Here is a 23466-nt window from a genome sequence, read left to right on the forward strand (position 1 = left end):
TTTCTCCTGTTGGTCATCTTCCTGAATTTCTCCTGCTCATGCAATGGAAGGAGTGATATGGCATTGTGCTTCCATTCTTAAGGCGGGAAACTACTGTGAAAAATGGGAAGAGAAGGTAAGCCCAGGAGAAGACAGGATAGATGTTATGTAAGGGCTGGACTGCAGTCACCCTGTCCCTGCCGAAATATTTCTCAGGTGTAAAAAAAAAATAATTGCCAAGCAGTGGAACAGCACATTAAGGAAGTGGGCGTACAACATCTTTTTCTGAGGACGAATTTCACTTAGAAACCTCATTCTCCCATACCATCTCAAATAAATCTCGTAACAATTTTTTTGCTAGTCTTCTCCCCCTTCTCTCTTAAACTCTTCTGAAAGTGTTCTTGCATGGTACAGTAGCTGAGACACTGGAAACAGCCTGTATTAGTTGGTACAACTTTATAGTCCCTGCTGGCATAAATGAAGGGTTAAAACAAAGGTGCAAATGAATGCAGATGCTCTTCAGGGTGTGTTACAGTTCCAGAAAAGTTATATATACTCATACATAGCAAATTTAAAACTGTGAAAAAGCCATCCCTCCAATATCTAGAAAGTCCTTCTTCCTTTTGGGAAGTTTCTAGCCCTTAAGCTTCTTTCTGCAAGGATAATCATATGCATTGAGTACACCCCATGGAGTCAAGAACTTGGAAGATTTTTACAAAGGCCCTAAATCTTTTTTAAAATGAAAAACCTGAAAGCAATCTCAGCCCAAGTATCAGTGGCTTTTGAATGCTTTAGACGTGACTACACAGTTCACTATCTGGAAAATAATACCTGCTTTTTTATTTTTAACTGAAAATTGTATTTCTGCAAGAAATACTTTGTCTGAATTTTATTTTGTATGTGTGAGAAAAGCATCATCTTCCAATGAAAATGGTCAGTTGCTGTGCAAGAATGCTCAAAGCAAATAATTTTTTTGAGTTTGCATGACTTTTTTGTGTGTTCATTTTGAAATACGAGTATAAAATCAAATGTATTTTTTAATTTTTCCCATACTTGCCATTGGAAAGCAGATTTTTCTAATAAAGCAATTATTTTTCCACTGGCTTTGTGTTTTGGCTTGTTGGGTTTTTTTTGTTATTTTTCTCATAAGAAAACATATGGGGGTTTTGTTGTGTTTTAATCAGATTTAATAATGATTAATACTTGACATTACTTTTACTGGGTTTTTATTGGCATGTGCCACAGTTAGCACATATATTACACATTGGCTCCAGAAATAACCAATCCAGTCCAGGTAACATTAGCCTTTGCAGGTGCTGATGGTAGATAGGACAGGAAACGCTTTGCTCCTCGGACAACTCGGCTGCTCATTGCCAAGGAGCTTTTGCAGAGGGGGCCTGGCACTGCAAAGTAGCCAAACTTCTCCTCACCTGAATCAGGAACGCTGCAGATATGCCAGCATTTGTGGCCTCCCAGGTTTTTGGTGGCCTTCCTGGTCACTGATACCCATGCTGGGTGAAAGCCAGCGATTTTCATCTGGGCCAGGGCAATAGTTTTCCAAGGGTTAGTCCATCCAAGAGGCAGTTGATATTTACTGTATTAACTCCTTCAAGAAATTATTATTCAGCTCCATAAGAGCTGGGTATTGGTTTGATTTCTGCTGCACGTTTGTCTCTGTGTAAAGATGAGGCAGGACTATTTCTGCGCCAAGGAGAGGCCCATCATTGCAGGAGACAAGAGAACAAACATTCTCACAGTATAATCAATCTTATAGAGCAGATGGATACAGTAATTAGAGCAAAAACAATTTTGCCAAGAATATTAACATTTCAACAGTTTATCAGAAAGGGGGTGTTGACACCGGTCAATAATTTTCTGATTATTGCAAAAACATCTTAAGTTGTTGACTATTTTGTGCAAAATAGGACAGACTAATTTTGGCCTCCTGACCTTGTTTACAGCAATGGGAGGTAGCATTGCCACCAAAATCTTTTTTAAAGCAAACAAACAAATAAACATGTGCTTTTCCATGATTTGAAGGTATTTTACGCCATAAAGATGTATGGGGTTTCCAGAGACCATATTTATTTATATTTTACTCAGTCTCATGATACTTGGGTGCATGTTGCAAAAAATTAAACAACTGTTGTCAACAGTTAGCACAAGTCAAGCCTACCCATTCCTCCTCCTCTTCCCATACGTGGATGAGATAAACATCATGCGTATGGACCCAAAAGAATGAATAATAATAAAAAAGAAGTTAGAAGAATCCAAGTCCATCAAAGTTTAAAGCACTCCATTCACCAGGGAAGAAATAGCTTCTCTTCGGTTCTTTTTTTCTGTTGGAGTGTAAAACTGGCAATTCTGTGTAGGACACGAGAGGAAATACTGGAATAAAATTAGTACAGATGAGGAGTGGGACATTTTACTGATATTAGAGTGTATTTCTGTCATCTGTTTGTCTTTTATTTATTTTTTTCCCTCCTCTGTTTATTGTTTCTTCCATTTTTTCAGTATCAAGGCAATCCTTGCCATTCACATGCTTTCTCCCCTGTGCTGTTCCTCGCTTGCCTCTGATGCTGTTCTCATGGGGCACTGTCAGTGCTGGGCCATTAACACCCTGTTACACAGAGCCAGCAGATTGGAGCATTGCTCTGTGCTGAAGGACCCTCTCATCTGCCTGCCAGAAGGGATCCCTCTGTGGGTCATCAAGGTGCTTTGATGGAACAGCTGATTACACAGCTGGATAGAACATTTGAAAAAAATCAGCACAAATCCTGCCATATAACTCACTTTGAGGTATTGTGAAAAGCCTGGGTGTGTGTGTACGAATTCACTTTGTCTCACTTTCCCTTAATGAATCACATGAACCAGGTTCTGGCAGAACCCAGGAAAAAGAAATCAGCAGAAGGAGGGAATTCCCTTGAAGTCAGGAATGCCCTCCTGCCTACCCTGCCAGACACCAGTGCTGAAGAAGTGGGTAAAAGACCACATGTCCAGGCAGAAAGCTGCAGTTACAGCTGCTTGTCTTGCATGTGGCACATAACTTCTTACTAGCAGCACTAACACTTTGCAGCTACAGTTATATATCCCTCAGCTATGGCAGTACAGATGGTTTGATACCAATGACCAGTTCTTACAGCAAAACCAAGGAGGTGTGGGGTAAAATGTCCTTAAATGAAATATTTTCATCCCCAGTCTCAGTGCTCTGTGAATATAAGGCCAGGAAGAGCTTTCCTGTTGTGTCTTGTGCCTCTCACTTGTTTCCTGGCTGGGTAAAAGGCAGAAAGAACTACACCAGACTAATCTGCATCATGACCATGCTGGGTGGGAGCTGTCTGTGGCATTTCACCTCCTTGTTACAGCAGCAGTGACCTAAGCTTTTATACTATGATGTCTAGAAAACAAAGCAGTTTTCCCCTTGCCCTAGCTAAGTAGCCAGAGACCATCAGGAGAGCAGCTCAGCAGCTGCAGGAGAAAAGGGGCAGCTGCTACTCAGAGCCTTTGCAGCTGCTCCGTGCTAGACCCTGTGGGTTAAAAGTCTGGACTTAAAAGTCCTTGTGAGAATAATTGTCCCATCTACTGGCTGGCTGGCAGAGGTTCTGATCAACAGCTGACATATTGATTAAACAGGAGAGAAAATGGATAAGCAGATAGACTTGTATTTCCAAAAATAATAGCAAGCGAAATTGAAGCTAAATCACTGGAAATATGCCCTTTTGAATCTTTAAAGGTCAGGAGTGTGCATCAAAGATCAAGTAATGGAGGAAGTGGGAGGGGAATAAATACCCTGAAGGACCTGAATCAGCCCGAGTTTTGGCCTTCAAAGTTTGTGCAAAGCATTTCCCGAAAGGAGGCAGAAAGGAGGAGGGCAAGCTGAAGCCAAGCCCTAGGGCAGATGGTGGCAGATGCTGCACACTGGAGCAGTGCTCCATGGGACATGATGCCAGCCCAAGGGTCTGCCTGCACAGAAATGATACATTGGATTAGGAAATTCACCCTGGCTTCAGGAATGAGCTGCATCAAACGTGAAATGCAATCACATTGCTTTGATCTGCTTTCCCACTGCGCTCACTTTGTCCAACAGTGTTTGCAAGCGGTGTCAGGCTCAAGGGCTGCCTGCTGCCCTGGGGAGGTACCCCAGCAGTGCCCATCCCATCACCCAGAGTGTGTTCCAGAAAGCCCAGTGACAACTGGAAGAGACCTGGAATCAAACCAGAACATTCCTGTGATTCTTCTCCCAGCCATCCTGTAGCGAATCTTTAAAAAGCTTGGGAGTGATGTCTTATGAGTTGATGATGTAAATATATATATATATATATGTAATCTTTTGTGAACCTTTCCTCAGGGCTTCTGAAGAAGAGAAAGGAATAGGTCAGCTAAACCTGAATGAAAGTGGGATGTGCACAGGGAAGGCTGAAAGAAAGGTGGTACCAAGTGATGAGAAATGGCCCAGTTTTGTAGGCAAATGGGGTCAAAGGAGCCATACTTCACTCTTGCTGCAGTTGGAATATAGTTGTGAACAGCAACTGTACTGGTACCATGGCAATGACCAAAATTATTTGGGTATAAATTTTTATGCTGGCATGTGTGGGAGGGAATGTTTTGTAAATATGAGGTGACCTACTCCTCAATGAAATTCTTCAAATAATATTTTTAAAATATGGTTAGAACAATATAGGGAATAAAGTACACAAACTGCTTTAAGCATGTCTTACCAAGAAATCAGCAAATTTCTGTCCACTGAAATTTGTCACACTTGTGACTATGGAGGACTCAAAGCAATTGGTTGGATATTGGACACTGTCCATGTGGATGCCATCACTAGGTTGCCATTTATCCAGTAGAAGAGTGGAAAACCGTCCCTGGACCCTTCAAAAGGTCAGATCAACCCTTGGTTTTCACAGTTTCTTTGCACTTCTTAAAACCTATTTGAGCGTTTTGGTATGATGGGGTGTGTAAAGCAGTGAGCTCAGCAGTAAGGTGTGCAGAAAAATGCTCCATTTACTGATTTTTAATCCTGCTAGTTGATAATTTCAAGCATTGCTTCCAGTTGTGTTACAAGAATTTTCTTTTTGTATTGACCTTCCATGCATCACCTATGGGTGTGCAGGTATTTGTTGAAGAAACAAGCTGAGCTACCTTTTTACAAGCCTGTTACTGTGTTCACTCTTTCTACATTTTGACAAGACATCCATTATGTGAACCAAAAAGTGGTCCTCATTTAGTTTTTCCTTGTGAATAACTCAGATTTCCTTCAATTTAAACTAGTCTTGTAATCCTCGAGCCATCTCTAGGCATGACTGCCCCCAATAAGATTTATCCAGATATTTCTTCTCACTCACTTTTCCTCCTTTTCTGTCTCCCTCACTCTCTCAGCTGATATTAAATCCTTGTTAGGTTTGGGGTACAGCATGTTTCCTACTAAGGCAAGCCACCAAGAACACCTCCACTTATTTCACAGTGCAAGCTGCCATGCTGATAATGATAAAGAATCACTTTTCCTTCACTTGTGAAAAGACAGCCTAGTTTACCTTTCCCCCTGCCCTGGTTTTCTCTATAGAAAGTTTTTTTTCTAAATTGCTTTCCCTAGGTGAAAATGTTAACTGCAGATGAAAGGCCATGTTTAGGTTGATGATGGGAGAGTGAAGAAGATTTAAGGTGTTTTGGGGCAGGTCATGTTCAGGGGATCCCCCTGGAGATGGGACACATATGTGGGACATAGCTGAAGCAGTGCTGCCTGTTATCAGGTCAGTGTCCTGCTTTAATGTACATGTGGAAAAGCAACAAGGTTTGTACTGTAAAGAATGTTTATTTTGTAATGCAAACAACAAAAGAGAGTACCCTTTGTTTCAAATTCTGTTCTGGGAGAAGGTCCTCTGCAAATTCAGTAGGACTGTACATGAATTTTCTGGCCCCAACAATTTCCAATAATTGCAACTGATGTTTTGAGATGACCACAGCAGTATGAAAACTCTGAAGCCTCTTGGGGCAACTTACTTGCTCTAAAAGTTCTGAACTGTGTGTGTTTTATACATCTCTGCACCCACAAAGGTCATGTTTTTTTCTGTTCTCTCGCACTATGATAAACACCTGAGCTATAAAACACATTTGATTTTTTTTTTTAACTCCTGGGCCACATCTGGTCCGAGGAGAAGGAGCACTGTAGGAGACAGCTCCGAAAAGTAGGTTTGAGGCTACAAACATACTGCTTGTGTTTGGATCTGATCCTGGAAGAAAATGAGAGGGTTTACAGCCTGGATACTACTTTAGCACATTGTATGGATAAGCAAGTAACCTAGAAAGAGAGTCCCAGCTGCATCTGCCATGGTAACATGTCAGCAGCTGACAGAAAGAATCCTGCATGTCTTACGCACAGGGACGGTACCAGAGGACAAACTGATAGGGGACCTCTCTTGCCATGGACAGCTGAGGAGGTTTTTGTGTTAACCTAGATACTGCCTGACAGGGGAAATCCCACAACTGGAGACAACTGTGCATTTTCCATGGAGTCTTGGCAGTAGTCTGTAGTACTTTGGGTATTGCCACAGCACCCCTTGCAAAAAAGCTCAATTCCCCGTGCAAGGGCGGCTATTGCGACTTTTCTGATCCTTTCGTCTTTCCCTGGCACCTTTCTTCTTCCTCCCCTCTGGAAGGCATATCCCCTTGCCCCCTCTACTCCATCAGCTCAGAAGCAACCTGTCTCATGATAGGTTTGCTCCAGTTGTCACTCTCCAATAAGCAAGAGGCTTATTCAAGCCACTCTGCAGGGCTCACAGCATGATGACAAAGGGTAGGTGACATCAGACACATACAGTCCTTGCTGCAAGCCTCATATTAAACTGTGGCACATATACCTGAGTGCTGGCACATCACCAGCAGAGGTGACATGTGGCCAAGATGACCTGGAGCAGGAAGAGTGCCTGGGTCAGGCTAAAATGAAACAATACAATGTGAGATAGTGGGAGGGCTGCCAGCAGCAGAGCGGACGGGAAGGCTCCCGTATGAACCTTAAAGCAAACAAACTCACTGCCAAGTAGCACTTCTCCTGCTCCAAGGAGGATCACTTATTGCAGTTTGAATTATTAGCTCATTTGTTGTAGTAAAAGACTGTGTGGACGCAAGGCACTGTGAGGAGACCAACCTAAATTACCTCTGCATGCAAAAAAAGGCCTGGGAGTATATTTATATCCCTGCTTTGCTATGGGACTGTTATTCAAAGCACAATATAAATCATCATGTAAAAATCAAAATACCTTTGGTCTCTGAAATGTACCTGACTTCAAAGCGCAAGTTCAATAAGTTAAGCCGAATTGGTAATACTTAATGTTCTAGTAGAGCCTCTATAATGTCTAATTTATACTGCTCTTAACATATGGAGCATTTGTTTTGGCAAATGAACTTAGTAATATTTGGTGCCTTCGCAGCACACAATCAAAGCACTGACTTTGTAAATCACTGCAACAAAGTCACTGGTTTGGAGGAACCTTCTCCTCTTTCTCCATTTGCTGCACCTTTACCTTCCCAACTAAAAGAAAAAGTGGAATAATTTACTTTTATACATGGACACTTTTTGCTGGGTCATCTCACCAATTTAAAGGAGCTATACAAAACACAAATCTTAACCCCTGCATTGTAGGGTAGTGAGTTTTTATAATTATAAGCAACTTGTAGATGTGACTGGGGCTTGAGACTGTCCCCAGGCCACGGACCTCTTGGAATCTGGGACCTAGTTTGGTGTCTTTCAGAGTGGAAAAACAAACTCTAGGGACTCTAGCATATACACATAAATCTTGTCAGTTAAATATAGAATAATGGGGAATAATCAGGGAGCAAAAATACTCCACTTTTTATGGTAAACCCCATAAAACATGGTAAATACCTCAGTTTTATGGAAAAAAACTAAGTCCTGCCATCCCCTCCCAGCTTTCAGCTCCTCTTTCTTAGGCGTTTGGTTTTCTTTGCAGCTTAAATTCTATTCCTAGTAATATTCTTTCCCCATTCTTTCCTAAGTATGTATGAAATAATCATTTCTTACAGTCAGAGAAGATCTACTCAGTGAGTTTTACTAACAACTTCCCAACTAATAGTGTTTTTATGTCTCAGTTTTTGTCCTTCATTACAAAATTCAGATCTAATTTCCAAATCTTGGCCAAAATGGAAAGGTATGTTTGTTTGTTTGCTTGTTTATTTGTTTAGGGTTTTTTTTGTATATTTCCGCCAGATGGTGAGAAAAAGGAACTTAACTGAAAAGGACATAAGGTAATTTTCTAGGTAGCCTAGCTGGTTCATGAGTCAAGGTGGCATTTGCTTGTTGTAGCTTAACTCCTAACAATACAAATCTCTGGCATTGACAGGAAGCTGGAATCCTTAACACCCATATCACCTTTGAAAACTGCTAAAGATTTAACAAAAATGCTTTTGGTCACTTAGGCCAAGTTAAGACTGTACTTGAGCCCACCCACTGGGACACAAAAAGGCAATGATTCGAACTCCTGTGCAGGTAATGTGTGACTACAGAGCCTGAACTATTTGGAAGATAACCTCAGCTACAGTAGGAGAAAGAAAAGCGAAGATAATGGAAAAGAAACAGCTATAATAACCATCTGCAAGCACACATGGCCTCTACTTCAGTACCCATAAAACATAAAAGGATAAAAGAAAAGGAAATTACTTGCACAATAGCAAAGACAACTTCATAAACATTTCTTCTTATGCTTTGGTAGGGTTGCCCTGTTTCTGGTATTAGGAGTCCTGTGTGTATTAGTTTTTAGTGTGGAGAGAGGTACATTCCAGGAAGGCTTTTCCTTAACTTCCCCTTCTCCCTTGTACATGCACGCATTGTTAGATGTAAAGTGTACCCAAGGGTGCCAGCAGTATTGTCCTGCCCATCAAATCAGCTTGCATTGCCTGGGCTGCATATCCTGCCCCTTGGCTGTGAACAGAGATTAGTCTTAGCTTTGTCTGCTCGGCTTTATGAAGTAATGATGCCATTTGAAATAAGGGAAGAAATGCAGTGGTGATCACAGTAACTTCCCTGGACTAGGATTAATTTTGCCCTTCTGTGATCAGCATAGCCTTGGCCTATCAATAGCTTTATAGCTGCTACAAGTCCCTTAAGTGAGAGCATAGGTTTTACTGCCTTTCTGTTGGAATGCAACGTCAAATTACATATACGTGTCCATCCTAAGGCTTATTTCCCTCCCAGAGTGCTACTAAGGCTTTTTCTTTCAACTGGACTGGATCCCAAGCCCAAACCATGGTGCAGCCCCAACACAGTCCTGGGAGCTGCCAAGAGGTGCTGCAGCTGAGAGCTGTTCAATGGACCCACAAGGGCGTTGAGACAAAGGACAATCTGTAGCAGTTTTAAATGTGTAGAGTGACACTTTGTTGCCTAATATGTATCTTCCTAATGTCCTTAATGGAACTAACCCAAGAAATTTGCTAAGAGTAGTTTGTGCCTTTGAAACGCATGTTGAGTTTTGCAAACTTTTAGTCATTTCAGAAGAACTGAGCTGAATTCCCATCCCGAGTCACACCGGGTGTGAGCTATTTCTCTCCTAGGAGAACAACAGCGTGTACTTCATAACTTTTACCTGCAAACTGCTCTTTAGCCTAGACATGAGCCTTGCATAAATTCAGAGGTCACCAATTGTTATGGCTTTATCAAGAACCTTATTAGTGATCATTAAAAATAATCTTGCTTAGAAGGGGACTGCTATGGGCAAAGCCCATCTTTCCTATTTACTTTATGACTATTAATGGGTTTTTTTAATGTTTATACATTAGTGCAAGGAACAGTGTTAGCATAATTCTAGTGTAAAATAAAACCAGCTGTATCCATTATAAGTGCATTACTGCCAGGAACTGTAAATATGTTTATGCCTGATAGCCTTCTGACTCAATAATATCCTGCTATCTCTGTTGGGCAGGCAAGTTTTTAAACCAAGAAAAGACAGGTTATGATTTTCATAACCAAACTGGGTTTCTTTTTGAAGTATGTTATCTAAATTCAAATTTTAAGAAGGTCATTAAAAAAATCTGCCTGTGATTTTAAAGGAGAACAAAGTGGTGGCAAGAAGGTACGATGTGCACTAAGAACAAGTTATTCCTCCCAGATATACACATACGCAGACAAACCCTGCCATATCATACCATACAAACAATTTTAATTGTGTAGTTACAGTCAATAACCACTCCTAGTCAGAACATTTCTGCATAAAGAAAATTGTGATACACTTATAAAAACAGCCAGCTGTAACAAAATAACTGGTGTTTTCATAGCAATAAACTCATAAAAAAGAAATACACCTTTATACAGAAAATTTATACAGCTGTAGCTTTAAAATTGATTGTAAACCAAAGGAAGACACATTGCAAACATCAATTATTTTCACATTAATTGCATAAGTTTCTAAGGTGATCTATTAGTTTTATTTACCTAAGCTTATTTGCATGATAGTAAAAATTGCATACAACAATAAGAGTGAAGCTTATAGTATGAATTGCTTGGATAACATAGAGCACTTTTTATAGGCAACTGTGTAAAGCACATTTTCTCTATTTAAAACTTTTAAGACACTTTGTTTTACTGCCCATCAAAATACATTTATAAATAGAAAAAAAAATCAGTATGGTAACAAGAGAAGCAATATTACATTTAACGGAAACTTCCAAAAAAATTAATTACAACATGATGCTGCAGGATCTACAAATAAATAATGAGGACTAAATTGTGTTTCACATTTTCTTTTTCATTTTCTCTAAAACCATGTAACAATGAGAATGGAAAAAAAATACAGTGACCTTTATTTCCAAAAGAAAACAAATCTGAATTACGGCAGTGCCATATAATACAAGGCATTTGTTGGCATATGTTATCTTTAAACTGCATTCCACAGTCTATAGTTCTTTTGTAACATACAATAGAACAAGAGTAACAAACTCTTTTTATTTTATTTTTTTAAATAAATGTGAGTTTCCAAAGATCAAGTGTGGAGTGCTACAGTAATAATTAAAAAACAAGAACAAAACAGAAACGAAAAAACAGTAAATCACAAAAGTTGTAATGCTTGTCTGAAGGCTCCAGAATCAAAATCACTGGTATCATGCTTATTGGGTACACTCACAGTGTATCCAGTGAACACAAATTAATATCAAACAATCCTCAACGCTTCATCTGTTGCTGCGAAGCAGTTTGTAAAACAGAGTAAAACATCTAGTGCAGTCTGCATTATCCTTTTTTTCAACTTTTGTGCAAGTTTTGGAAGATTCATTGGCCAAACAATGAATAATAAGGGTTTTTGACAGAACGCAAGATGGAATTTTCATTTCATTAGTAAATACCAGCGGCACTGTTGAAAGAAAATAATACTTTTAGATCAGTCTTTCAATTCAGCATTAATCTCTGTGTTCCCTTCTACTGATAACTCTTCTTCTAGTTTAACTGAAAAAAGCGTGTTTGCATTTTTGTCTTGGATGCTGTCTTCTAAATCCTTGAGCAGCTCTTCTTCCTTGTATTCTGCAACATCCACCTCCAAACCAGAATTGTCCTTCAGCTTCCCATGGTGCTTGAGATAATATCGCTGGTTCTGAAAGAACTTGATAATGGTGTACTTGGGCAGGTCAAGCTGAGCGGAGAGAGTCTGGATTGCTTCTTCATCTGGATACAGGCCTACATCTTGGATGAAACTCTGTAGGATCCCTAGGGCCTCCACGGAAATCTTTGTTCGCGGTCGGGGTTTCTGACGATTTTCATCCTCAGATTCAGCTGGTGATGCTACTGTCGGTTGCCTTGGGGGTAGTCTGGGACCTGGTTGTTGTTGCTGTTGCTGCTGCTGTTGTTGCTGTTGCTGCTGCTGCTGCTGCAAGACAAAGAACAGCATTTTTTTGTACATGTATTCTTGCTTATATTTTGTTACTGAGAAAATCCTGGGGAGGGAGCAGGGGGAAGAAATTGCAGAGCTGCAAACAAAGGCTTAGTAAGTTTAAAGAACAAAAAGGAAGGAAAAAAAAGGGAAGAACAAAAAGAACACCGTAGGTTTGTCGGACCGAAAGCACTGATGATACGACATCGGTGTGACTTAGCTGACAAATTTTAATGAACATGCTCCATGAGTCAAGTGCAGACAAGACAAAATGCTAAGTAGGTGACATAGTATAGGATTAACTTGACCAGCTTAGCCAGAACTGTAGCAAGGGCAAAGTGAGAAAAGTGCCAGATGAGGGCAAACGTGCCGGAGCTCTGCCAGCAACAGCAGCTGCTGCCCAAAAACAAGGGCTGCAAATCTCTTGCAACAGCTAGATGAAGGGACTGGGGAGTCAGGGGGAAGGAGAGCATTTTAGCTCTTTAACTACATAAATATCTCACTGCTGATCTGACCTCGGCATGCACTGAAGTCTTGTCAAACTTGCAACCATTACGACAGAATGTGCTGGCTGGAAGCACCTAACGTGACACTGTCAAACCCAGCCTCGGCAAGGACAAAGGGAGCTGGAGGTAGGAAATCTGTATTTCCCCTTCTGGCTCTGACCTCTCTTGCCTGTGGTCTCTGGGCAGGCCTGCATTGCCTGTATCCCAACGAATAAACAGGGAGCAGACCTATTTACCTGCTTCTGTGTTTGTGCTGGGGATTATTTAGTTAATATTTATAAAGCACTAAGATGCAAAGCTCTAAATAAGTTGCACTATTATTATTAGAAGGGAACATGCTGCATTCCAAAAACTCAGGCAATAAAAATGAGCCAATATGCACATCAGAAGAATAAGATAAAGCAAATCATGATGTAAATTATTAACAAGAGCTTAAAATGAAGTTTTGCAAGCATGGATTCAGAAACATTCTTAAAAGGTGAGGCACTGAGCCCTAGGGACAGAAATGTTTTTCTCATCTACCACCAGGGCACAGTACACTATAAGATCTATTTAAAATCAAAAGTAGATTTATCAGCTACTGTTTGTGTTGACAATTCTTTTGCTGCACAGCACAGGAAGCACTGGTTAGTAAGATATTTTGGATCAGCAAATTTCTTGTCATATGGTACAAACCACCAGTTATTATTAAAAAACAACCACAGCAAAACAAGCAGTTGCTATCACTGCATTTTATTTTCCTTTGAAAGTCTCCCCTCAACAATTTTTTGTGTTGTGGTAGTGGATTGCAGCCTTCCAGCAGCAGTTCTTTGAGACCCTAAGAAGCACAAAGTGCTGTACAAATGGTGTAATACTGAAGGGATTATAATTTTGTCCACTTCATAGGGACTCTTGTGGTTGTGGAACTTCACATAGATCTCCACCACCTGTTTAGAAGCCACTACTTTAAGTGATCTTCATATTCTAAGATCTGACACAAATGCTAGTGGAATTAGGGCTCCATCCTCATCCCTATTCACATCCTTTCACGTTTTATGGTCTGTGAACAGTCCCATTCAGGGCTCCAGTCCTGAAGAGATTCAAGACTACTCCCAGCACATTAAATTCTTGCAAGACTAGAGGCTTTGTATATAGAGTTTTAGAACTTGTGTCTGAGCTACATATTTATGCATCTACAACAATTACTGTTTAGAAGAGCGGAGACAAAACTCAGGCCCAATCTCCCAATCCTTACTCTTACAAGTCATATTAAGAGATTACAATGCAACTGCTTATGCGAATAATATTTATGAGATCAAACACACAACTTTTATCAACAAGGCAAGAAAATCTAAGTAAGTGGCATAGTGGTAGAATGTTTATACTGTGCATAAGCTTCTCCTTTTATCCCCTTAAGAAGCGATTTTATTAAAAACAATGTACATTTTCAAACAAGTGCTGTTTTATTACTTAATATAGATCTTTCTCTCTCTTTTTGCTAAATCAAACAGCAAGTTTCCAGGCTTTCACAATTATTTTAGTACTTGATATCCTAAGGGATTGTCTTATTCAGTTTGCTTTATCTTTAATATACACTCGTGTTGTTTCTGGCTGTGAGATAACTCTATCCTTCCTAGCTTTGTAAATATTTTGCTGTATAGGTAATACAAATGATACACAGAGTCTCAGCTGAGGTTGGGAAAGCATGGGGTAATATCTGCCCTTTAGGAAGGAGCAGTTACAAGGCTGACCTCGGGTCTTTTGTGAGAAGTGATTAAAGAGTCCCCAGCTCAGAGAGACAGCAGTCCCCCCTGACAACCTGGGCTGCACAGCTTAGCACAGCAGCCAGCTCTGCTCCCAGCTGGCAGTGCCTGTGCCAGCAAAAAGGGTGGGTGCAGACCCTGGAGGAGGCATGGCTGGGGCTGCCCTGAAGTAGAGGGCAGCTGTTTCCAAGCCTCACGGTGTGGACCTTGCATCCCCTGCTGTCTCTCCCTGACACAGTGCCCTTGTGCCGGCTCACCTGCGGAGCAGCACCCAGCCAAGGTCCAGTGGTCAGCAGGCCTGGTAGGAAAGCGCCTCTGTGCTCTCCTTTCCCAAGGGTGGTGGGAGAGGGGCTCTGAAGGAAAAACAAACAAATATTGACTCACCCCAGTCTCAACGGGGGTTAAAGTGGGATGAGGAATCCCCTTCCCTTCACTCCTACCCAGGACGAGCCGCCACTGCTGAGGGCTCTTGCTTAGTTTTCCAACAGCAGTGCAACAAGGTCCTCCTGCACCTTTGGGAAGACCTTTTACAACCAGTGCCACATGGCCCTGCCTTTTGGTCCTGGTGCCTGTCCAGCCAGGGACAGCCAGCACAGGGCTCACCCTGCCCTGCACACAGATGCCTCGGCACACCACCACCACACATGCTTGCAAAGAGCCACTGAACCGAGACAAGAGCTGTGGGTGGTCACACTCTCCTTTGAACACTGGTGGTGGACGGCAGTGAACTCTTATCTTGCACCAGGAGACCTGCGTTTAGCCTGACCAGGAGGGAAGAAACACTAATTTCCTTTGCTCCATTTAAAGCTTTATTTACTTAGCGCTCTGCAGGATTGGCCAAGGTAAACTAACCTGAATCTGTTCTGCTGGCACATGGATAATGTGGGAAGGCCTGTCGCCATGGTGATGAACTGCATTGCTTTCTTGTTCATAAATGGCATCGCGTTCAGGCTGAGGAAGACTGAGGAACCTTCGGATCATGGAGAGATTCTCCCAGAGGGTCCTGTTCTCTGGTGAAGGATCTTCTTTCCAACGTAACAGCTCGCAGAGCCACCCCTTGAAGATAACACCAGCAAAACATTAGTTTTTTTATCACTTTGCAAGGGGCAAAATGAGGGTGAAATGTGTACTTTAGAGGTGCTGCATTCTCTCATGCTCTCACCTGATCGAAAGGGCTTTCACTGCACAGGCTGGGCTTAAAGCAAACACCAATACACTGAGAGGCTTCCCAGCCATTTCACAGACCCTTACCAACCTTGGGTATTTTGGAAAGCACCTTCCACTTGGTCCCACAGCACAGTGCTTGCTCTTTGTTTGCTTGACTGTAGGGCTGCCTAACATAAATCACAGCAGTAGAGGAGCACCCTAACATCCTTCCAAAAGACAGAAATCCTATGACTAGATGCAGTCAAGCAATAACTTCTTAATTTCTGCTCCAAGTAGAGGTTTCTCTGCAGGTGAACTTATTTCAAGTTATACATAAGTCTGTTTTCAGATTGTCCTCCCAGATGCAGAAAAAACCAGTCTCTCAATTTTACACACAGGATTATTAGGGGTTGAGGGGAAGGAAGATGTGCTCTAGCTTCTGATACATTTATACCATTTCCACATCAAGGATAGCAAGGTACCTACGAGTTTTTGGAATACATAATAAGAAGTCAGCTACAGAATCCCCTGCAAGAACTGAAGCAATTGCTAATTTGCTTCCAAAAGAGACATACGAGTTAATCTCAAAAATTTAATGTTTTCTTACATCTTCTTAAAATTTAATTGAAGATTTTTTCTTAACTGTACACTGGTAGTTCTAAAAGAGGAATGTAAACCCTCTAGCTAGGACAGTGTGCATCAGCAGAAATTTTCTGATATATTAAAATTTAGGAACAAAATATTACATGTATAAAACATGCATATTTCCTTTATTTTAGCTTCAAGGATCTGTTTTCAAAAATAGGTCCATGCAATTTTATTTCTTAATGCTGTAGGAAAGATAATGTGACATTTTATTGAATCAACAAATAATATAAATGTACAGAAGCTTTTAGATCCTTTTTATATGTACTGGTAGTGGATTAATGGTTTATCCAGACTGGTTTACTAAAGATACAATAGACACATAGATATGATATAGATATGTATTTTCTTGAAGATACTCATATCTTTAGCTAACAGTTAATAAATGCAGTGTAAAAATATTGCTACAACAGGAAAAGTAAAAGTAAACAAATAATGTTAATGCATTCATATTGTATATGAAAATATTTAGTGAGGTGCGTATAAAAATTTGAAGTATATTTGCCTGGATATAAGTGGAAAACTGAACAAATGACACAGAAGAAAATGCCCCCAAGAAACAATCAAAATGAAAAATGTTACAGAGATGGTGGTAGCAGAGCTGAAAAAGGAAAAATTTAAATGGGGCCAAAATCTGCCAGGTGCTCTTAAGGTGTGCTAGGGAGGGAGTGGAGAGAGGGGAGAGCAGGGGCAGCAGAAGGGCTCCCCTACAGCCCAGGGATGGAGCACACCCCATTCCTTCACCGTGCACCAAGGGGGGACGCTGGGTATTGCCCCAGGGTTTAGCAACATGACTGGGAAACGCAGCCAAACGCCTTCACATAGAGCACACAGCGCTCAGCCTGTCCCGGCTGGAATCGCATGGCATGTTTTCAAAACAGTGGCAAGGGTCTGTGGAATCTCGCTGGAATGTATTAGCAGGGTAATATGCAAGCTCTCCCTGCCCCTAACAGAAACAGCATGTTGCCTGTGGTTCTCTGCTCACCTTGCATCCTCGGGGATACTGAGTGGTGGGTTATGCTCAACAGCACTATTAGTTTTCTGCAGTAAGTTAAGAATGCTGCACTCAGAGGTGGCTTGTATGGAGGAGAGAAGATGATGAAGAGAAGCCAATCTAGATCTTTTAACTGAAAACAGTTATAAAATCCTTAATTAAAAACCCCAAAGCCACAAACCATCCCATACCAAAGTGTAAAAATTGTCCTTTGGTTGTTTGGAATCTGCATTGCTTTACACTGGACAGACTGTCCCTCTTTCTTTCTAATGGTGGTGAAACAAAGAGCAGAGCTGTCTATCACGACAGTTTGGTGAAAGTAAACAAAAAAACCAAGCCAACCTGACTACCCCCATGAAACCTCTCTAAGGCATACACACAGGCTGGAAAAGAAGTTGCACCACGCACTTAGAAGCTGCACATATTTTGTTTGCTGACCACATGAATCACAGGGTTTGTTTTTTCTTAAAAAGACAGTAGAAACACTTTACCATTAAAAAATGTCCAGTAGAAAATATAGTTCCTAGGCAATAACATTTTTTGCTGATTAAACATATTTCACAACAACAGTTTTTGTTAACTAAGAAATACCTTCTCCCCTTATTGTCTTTTCTGTTTCTGTATTTACTAGGTCAGACCTTATTTTTATTAATTACTGATAGCTAACACTGTATTTCCAATATTTTTCTCTCAATTTTTGCACTGAAATAATACTTCTAATTCCTTATCTAAAATTATTTGATGAATTGTAACCTGAAACATGTCTCTGCTAGCCTTTCAGGGATTTTGAGATAAGGAAGACAGATATTTCTGACAGGGTACACAGAAAAGATTGCTATTCTACCAAAATGTCTCTATTCCACTTGGCACATTTTTAAAGAAGTAGACACACTCTGAATAAACATCTGATGGAAAACATGAGAAAAACCAACTGAATTCTTTTATAATTAGGATAGAAAGGATAGAAACAATTTTTTGGTCTTCATTGTTTATTTCTGAACATATTTATTTAAGTTGATCTCACCAATATTCTCAGAAGAGATAGTGGATGGACAGCAGAGAGGCTATTCTTACTCTCTTACTTAAGAGAGTAAGAATTTTATACCAATATGCTTTCTTTTGTTCAAGGCAAACAAATAAAACTAGAAGTACTTCATTTAGTTTCGGGTTCAGAATTCTGTACATGAAATAAAGCTAATTCATAAAAGTGACTTACATGAGAAAGTATAAAATGTTTTTATAAAATTTAGGAAAAGTAAGCATCCAGACTTTTGCAATGGTTAATTTTAAGTTCTGTAAAATTTATTAGTTTTGTTTCCATTTGATCTAAAAAAGTATGAACTGCTGCAGATAATGTAGTTGAATTTACAAGTGAATGTAACAGGGCTGTTTTTTCTCCTCTCATGTTTTTTAAGTCTAGATCAATTTCTGCCTAGTTTCTTTTTTTTCTTGTCTTTATAGTTTTACAGGAAGTGGAAATGACCACAAAATAATAAGGAAATATTTATGACTCAGATTAGATCACAACTGGTTTATACAGCATATAGAGTACATTGTTAAAAAAAAGCGTTAAAATAATGAAGCTGATACATTTATGCAGAAAGGCAAACCCCCCAAAAACTCTGCAATGACATTGGGAACAACCTTGATTTTAAAACAGAGTAAATTTGCCAGGCAACATTACACTGAATATAAAGAGAGTACAAAGCAAAATATAAACATTAGCCACATGTAAATATGTTTGGAGAACTTTCAGGATGTTACTACTTTTCAAACTGACAAAGTTTAATTTGACACCTTCTGTTCTAAAACCTTTGTTTCTATTCAAAATCACGCCTTTAGCTGCTATCAATCACTATGCTCTCCCTATTACTTAAAATACTGGCATGGGCCCTGGATAAGCTGAAAATGCCATGCAGATGAATTCTGAGATAATATGTTCAAACCTGTTATATACAACACAAATCCTGTAAAGTTATGTATTGTAAACCTACATTTATTGGGAACTAAAAGTCTTAAATCCATCTGCTACAAAGAAAATACTGTTATGCACTTTCAAGTAACCAAGTACCATCTGCAAAGGTCTTGCTACAGTAAGCAAGAAAATGGTGAAAAAAAAAAGATGCTAAACCTAAGATATTTAAAATAAATAAGAGTCTTCTGTCTAGTTTTCTGATAGGGATTTAGTAAAGAAACACAAGACATTAGAGGAAAAAAAACCTGTGAAAGCCGAACTGCCAAATTATTGCAGGAAAAGCGCAAAGAGGATAACTGCCAAAACTTAGGCTCTACAATACCCATGAGCATGCTTATTTTAAAGAAAGCATCTATGCATTTTATCTACATATCCAAATGCTATATATCCAAATTCAGTCAGACCTGTGCCACGCTTAAATAAAATCTTCTCCTCTTTCACACAGAGTTTCTAACAAAATATTCTTCCATTCTCATACCTTTCTTATTGAAAGAAAAAAAAATCTACACCTAAAGTAGAAATACCTACCCTAATTACATCAAAGAGGATAATATTAACAATCTGGCCAAAGCTTTCCAAATCAGTAACAAACACATCTAGTCTGGGAAGAGAAGGCTACAAGGTGAAGCAATTGAACCCGTTTGGTCAATTTCTTAGAGGGATAATAATTTGCCAGATGAGGAATATTTCTTACAGAATAACAAAGACTTTGGCATTTTTTGGAAATGCTGTAATTTAAATCTAAGAGGGGAAAACATTTTAACGTATCAGTTCTAAGACATGATCAGTTTTTCTTTGGTATAGTATATTTAAGATTATTTTGTATCATTCTCTGGGGTATATAGTATAATAAAAATATATGGTGTTAAAAGAAATCAATCTAAATAGGGAGGTATTTGATACAAACATTTTAGCAGAAAGTGTGAATTGCATTTCAGCATCTACCGTGAACAAAGACTAAGTACATAATCCATTAAACAGTACTTCTGACTAAAAAAAATTGAGTATTGTAGACTAAACTAAAGTAGGCATTTTGAATGAGTACATTTTCAGCAACTAACTAGAAAGCTAGCAATTTATCATTCAACAAATAATTTTCTACTTTTAAAAGAATCTGTAAGTGTTACTTATGCTAATGAAGACTGTTTTTAATCTGCCCACAAACATGCTAATAGAGGGCAATTTTTTTTTATTTTCAATGCTGAAGGCACTCCAGTTTATAGAACGCAGATATGAAATTACACTTGGTAAAATGGGCTCTTAATTGTCTGAGCAATCCAAATCCTTCACCTTTAACAGGAAAGCTTATAGACAAAACAAAGGAAAAGAACTCATGGACTAAACTTTAAATATTGACTTTTTTCCCTTCAAAAGCCATCTAACTTGCTTTACAATCTCATTATTGTTCCAAATGGCTGCACTCATCTTAGATATTTCTGTTTCTTTACAAAACAGATTCCACATATACAAGGAAAGAAAAAGGGCCGACACAACCACTACCACGTATGCATATAGTATTAGTCTTTAGTATTAAACCTGTAAGCTGCACATTGCACAGAAAGGTTGCTTTTGGAAAAGTCATAATACTTTGAGTGAGATACATAATGGTAGCAAAGGAGTACTGAAAGCATTTTAAATTATTTACTAGGTTAAAAGGGTGAAATGGTACTTTAAATACATCAAATTTCATCATCTGGGCCATTTTTTGGTAGCAAAGTGGTATTGATCTTTCCAAATGCTTAAAATTAACTATTTCCAGAAGGTCATTATTTGATTAAAGGCATTAAAGTTGAGGGCAAGAAATGATGCACTTTGTCTTCTTTCCCATTCAAATAATCGTGTAATTTAATCAGAACTATCCCTTCATGTCCTGTAATAAAAATGTTTGTCTTAAGATATTGTTCTTTACCTAACATATTAACCTTTAAATGTTATGAAGTTCTTAAGAATAATCTCTGCTTAGAGAAGATTCTTCCATAATGCAATGAAAGGATCTCCAGCATTTAAATTGATAAGGCCAAATTTCCCTTACACATTGATTGGAAAATGCATTAAACCCTTCAACTGAGATTTCTCGCAATGTTCAACAGGATCAAAGATTCAGGGAGTTCTGAATCAGTAAATTCATGCATATGGCATTGAGAAGCAAAAATAAGCAAATGTCACTTCAGCACAAATACCACCAATAAGTAACAATGGACACTGCTTTAACTTATTTGGGAAATGTTTGTGTTACATTTTTATTATGTGAAAAAATAGAATAGGGAACACCCACTGCAGGGTAACAGAGCATTTAATTCAAAATTCATTTTCATGCTGAGATCACTTAAATCTGACTTCTTTCTGTGTGAAATACCTGTGGGTTCAGACATGGAAACAAGCCTAGATGACAAGAGCAGTCCTTTTTACCCTTAGATGTTACTCTGGAATTTCCTCCTGCAGGAAAATTTATTCTGACTGCAGGTTTATCTTTCCTAAAATACATAAAGTGTCCTGGCTAGCTCCTATGCAAAGCTGAATAGACCTAAATGCTCCACAGAAAAACTGAAGTCTATTAAAAGAAAGGCCACTGGGTATTTTTATAAAAATTTAGGAAAACTAATAATCTACCAGACTTAGCAATTTTTGATACTGACCAACAGTATAAAAATGTTAGTGAATTAATTTTAGATTATATTTTCAAGAAATTTTAAGCACTGACTTCCTTCTGTGAGGCATATAGTTTTGACTAATTTTAAAAACTGTAGTGAATATTCAGTACTTTGGAATTTCCCTATTTTTCTAAGAAAATTGTGCATCTTGAACTTAAGAAGCAAAAGCCCATTTCTAGCTGGTTCCAGAAGATGAGTAGAGATACCAGAATATGAATTCTTGTCTTGGTATGTGGCCTAAAGTGATAATAAATGTCCCCGGAACAATGGTTGCCTCAGTATTTTATTTACACTAATCAGCATTAAGTTTCAGGCTTTGCCTTTGAGCATTCTCCTAATTCAGAGAAAGTTTGAAACCTGAATCTGTCCTTTATCTCCAGGTATTCCTGGTTCATCTATTTTACTGACTTTCATTACTAGCACGTTGAAAAGGGAAGCCAGATGTGGATTTTAAGTAAATCTGTATCTACCATCATCATAGATGAGATTTAGCAAAACAAACAAACTGAAAACCCCACAACTTCATAAGGCTTTTCAGAAGAAAGGTAAACTTCACTAGCAGAAAAAACTTCCTCTGAAGAATCCCAAAACAGATTATGCCATTTCCTTAACTTTCTTATCTAACCTATTATTTAGCTGCACCACCTGTCTGGATGTTACCTCCACCTTTTCTCTGTGAGGTGAAAAACAAATGACCAAACAGCTAGCAGTGATACTGACAGAATTTCAACACATATTTTCAGTGATATTTTAGGGGGAAAGGATTCCTAATGTTTCTTCATCCCTCTGCCTTTTCTTCTCCCTAGCCACAGCATTTCAAAGTTAAATACATATTTCTATTCTTGTAAAAATCCAGACAAATAAATTAAAAAAGGAAACTTGCTAAAGGAACCTCCAAAATTGAATGACAAGCAGCCAACAAGTACAGAAGTGAAATGACATGGAGAGCTGCTGTCCTGCTCCCAGTCTCTTCTGTCATATCAGACCTCTGCTTCTACGTGGAGCCATGCTGAGTGGCCAAGAGCCAGTGCTTGCAAAAAATAAGCTGGATGAAGCTCTGAGGCTGTATCAAAACTGGTCTGTGTGTCCCCTGTGTATGAGCACTGGAGACACCACCAGCTCATGGACAGAAAATCCTAACCTGTAACTCTAAACCTGGCTGAAAACATAAGTATCATTACTTTTTAGTTGAGTACAGAGGAAATTCAATAATCTAAATGAAGGGCTTCTTCCAGGCTTGGTTTCTCTGCTCTCAGCTTCCTTCACCTTTTCTTTCCCCTGTTCAAATGTATCTTTTTTACAGTATTGCCTTCAATTGCCTAGCAATGATAGATAGGCACAAGCCCTCATCAAAACCACAATGTATATGCCTTTGAAAATCTTACATAAAATGCAACTATATTCATATGCAAAAAGAAGAGAAAAAAGTAATAGATGCAAAAAATAATGGGGGAAGCTTTACTCTGCCTTCCTCTACCTCAGATCCTTCGTCTTTCACAAACCTCATTCAGCTGGCATTGTAACCGTGAGAGAATATCAGACAAAAATGGACTTAACAATAATAAAAAAATAGCTAAGAAGAAAGAAAAAACACCTGCTAATTATTAAATAAGTCAGTCTTGGTCTGGTACATTACTTTTTATAGTATGGTCATATAAAATGGGTCAGTGGGTTTCACAGAGGGTGACTGGTAATATATAGCCCTTTATCTTTTATTTAAGCAGAAAGAAGTACTGATTTCACTGCAATATCAATGTGTCCCTTGAAAGTAAATACAACCCTAAATTCAACCACGACCCTTAACAGCCCACTTTTATTTATTCTTAAACATGCAATCAATTTTGTGTGGCAGCTGTATCTGCAGTTTAGTTAGAGAAGAGTCTTTAATAGAAAGAGCCTGGCAATTTTAAAAATCTTTTTTACTACTATCAATTTACAGTGAACAGCAAACGTTTATTATT

General features: G+C 39.1%; 1 protein-coding gene across 4 annotated transcripts in view; it reads right to left on the minus strand.

The window, feature by feature from the left end:
• Positions 1 to 10126: 10126 nt before the first annotated feature.
• The window catches only part of SATB1 (SATB homeobox 1), a 92115-nt gene continuing 78775 nt past the window's right edge, over positions 10127 to 23466 (minus strand). For 3 of the 4 annotated variants that reach the window (XM_085051064.1, XM_085051065.1, XM_085051066.1), the window contains 3 exons: positions 14947 to 15150; positions 14352 to 14447; positions 10127 to 11843 (listed from right to left, as the gene is read on the minus strand). In XM_085051064.1, the coding sequence (XP_084907190.1) occupies positions 11361 to 11843; positions 14352 to 14447; positions 14947 to 15150 (783 nt within the window). In that variant the 3' untranslated portion in view covers positions 10127 to 11360. The remainder of the gene's footprint in view (positions 11844 to 14351; positions 14448 to 14946; positions 15151 to 23466) is intronic. The other variant, XM_085051067.1, reaches the window with a different exon arrangement.

Source organism: Lichenostomus cassidix, chromosome 2, assembly GCF_008360975.1.
Source record: "Lichenostomus cassidix isolate B80296 chromosome 2, HeHo_3.0, whole genome shotgun sequence".
In the NCBI taxonomy this organism is placed as follows: domain Eukaryota; kingdom Metazoa; phylum Chordata; class Aves; order Passeriformes; family Meliphagidae; genus Lichenostomus; species Lichenostomus cassidix.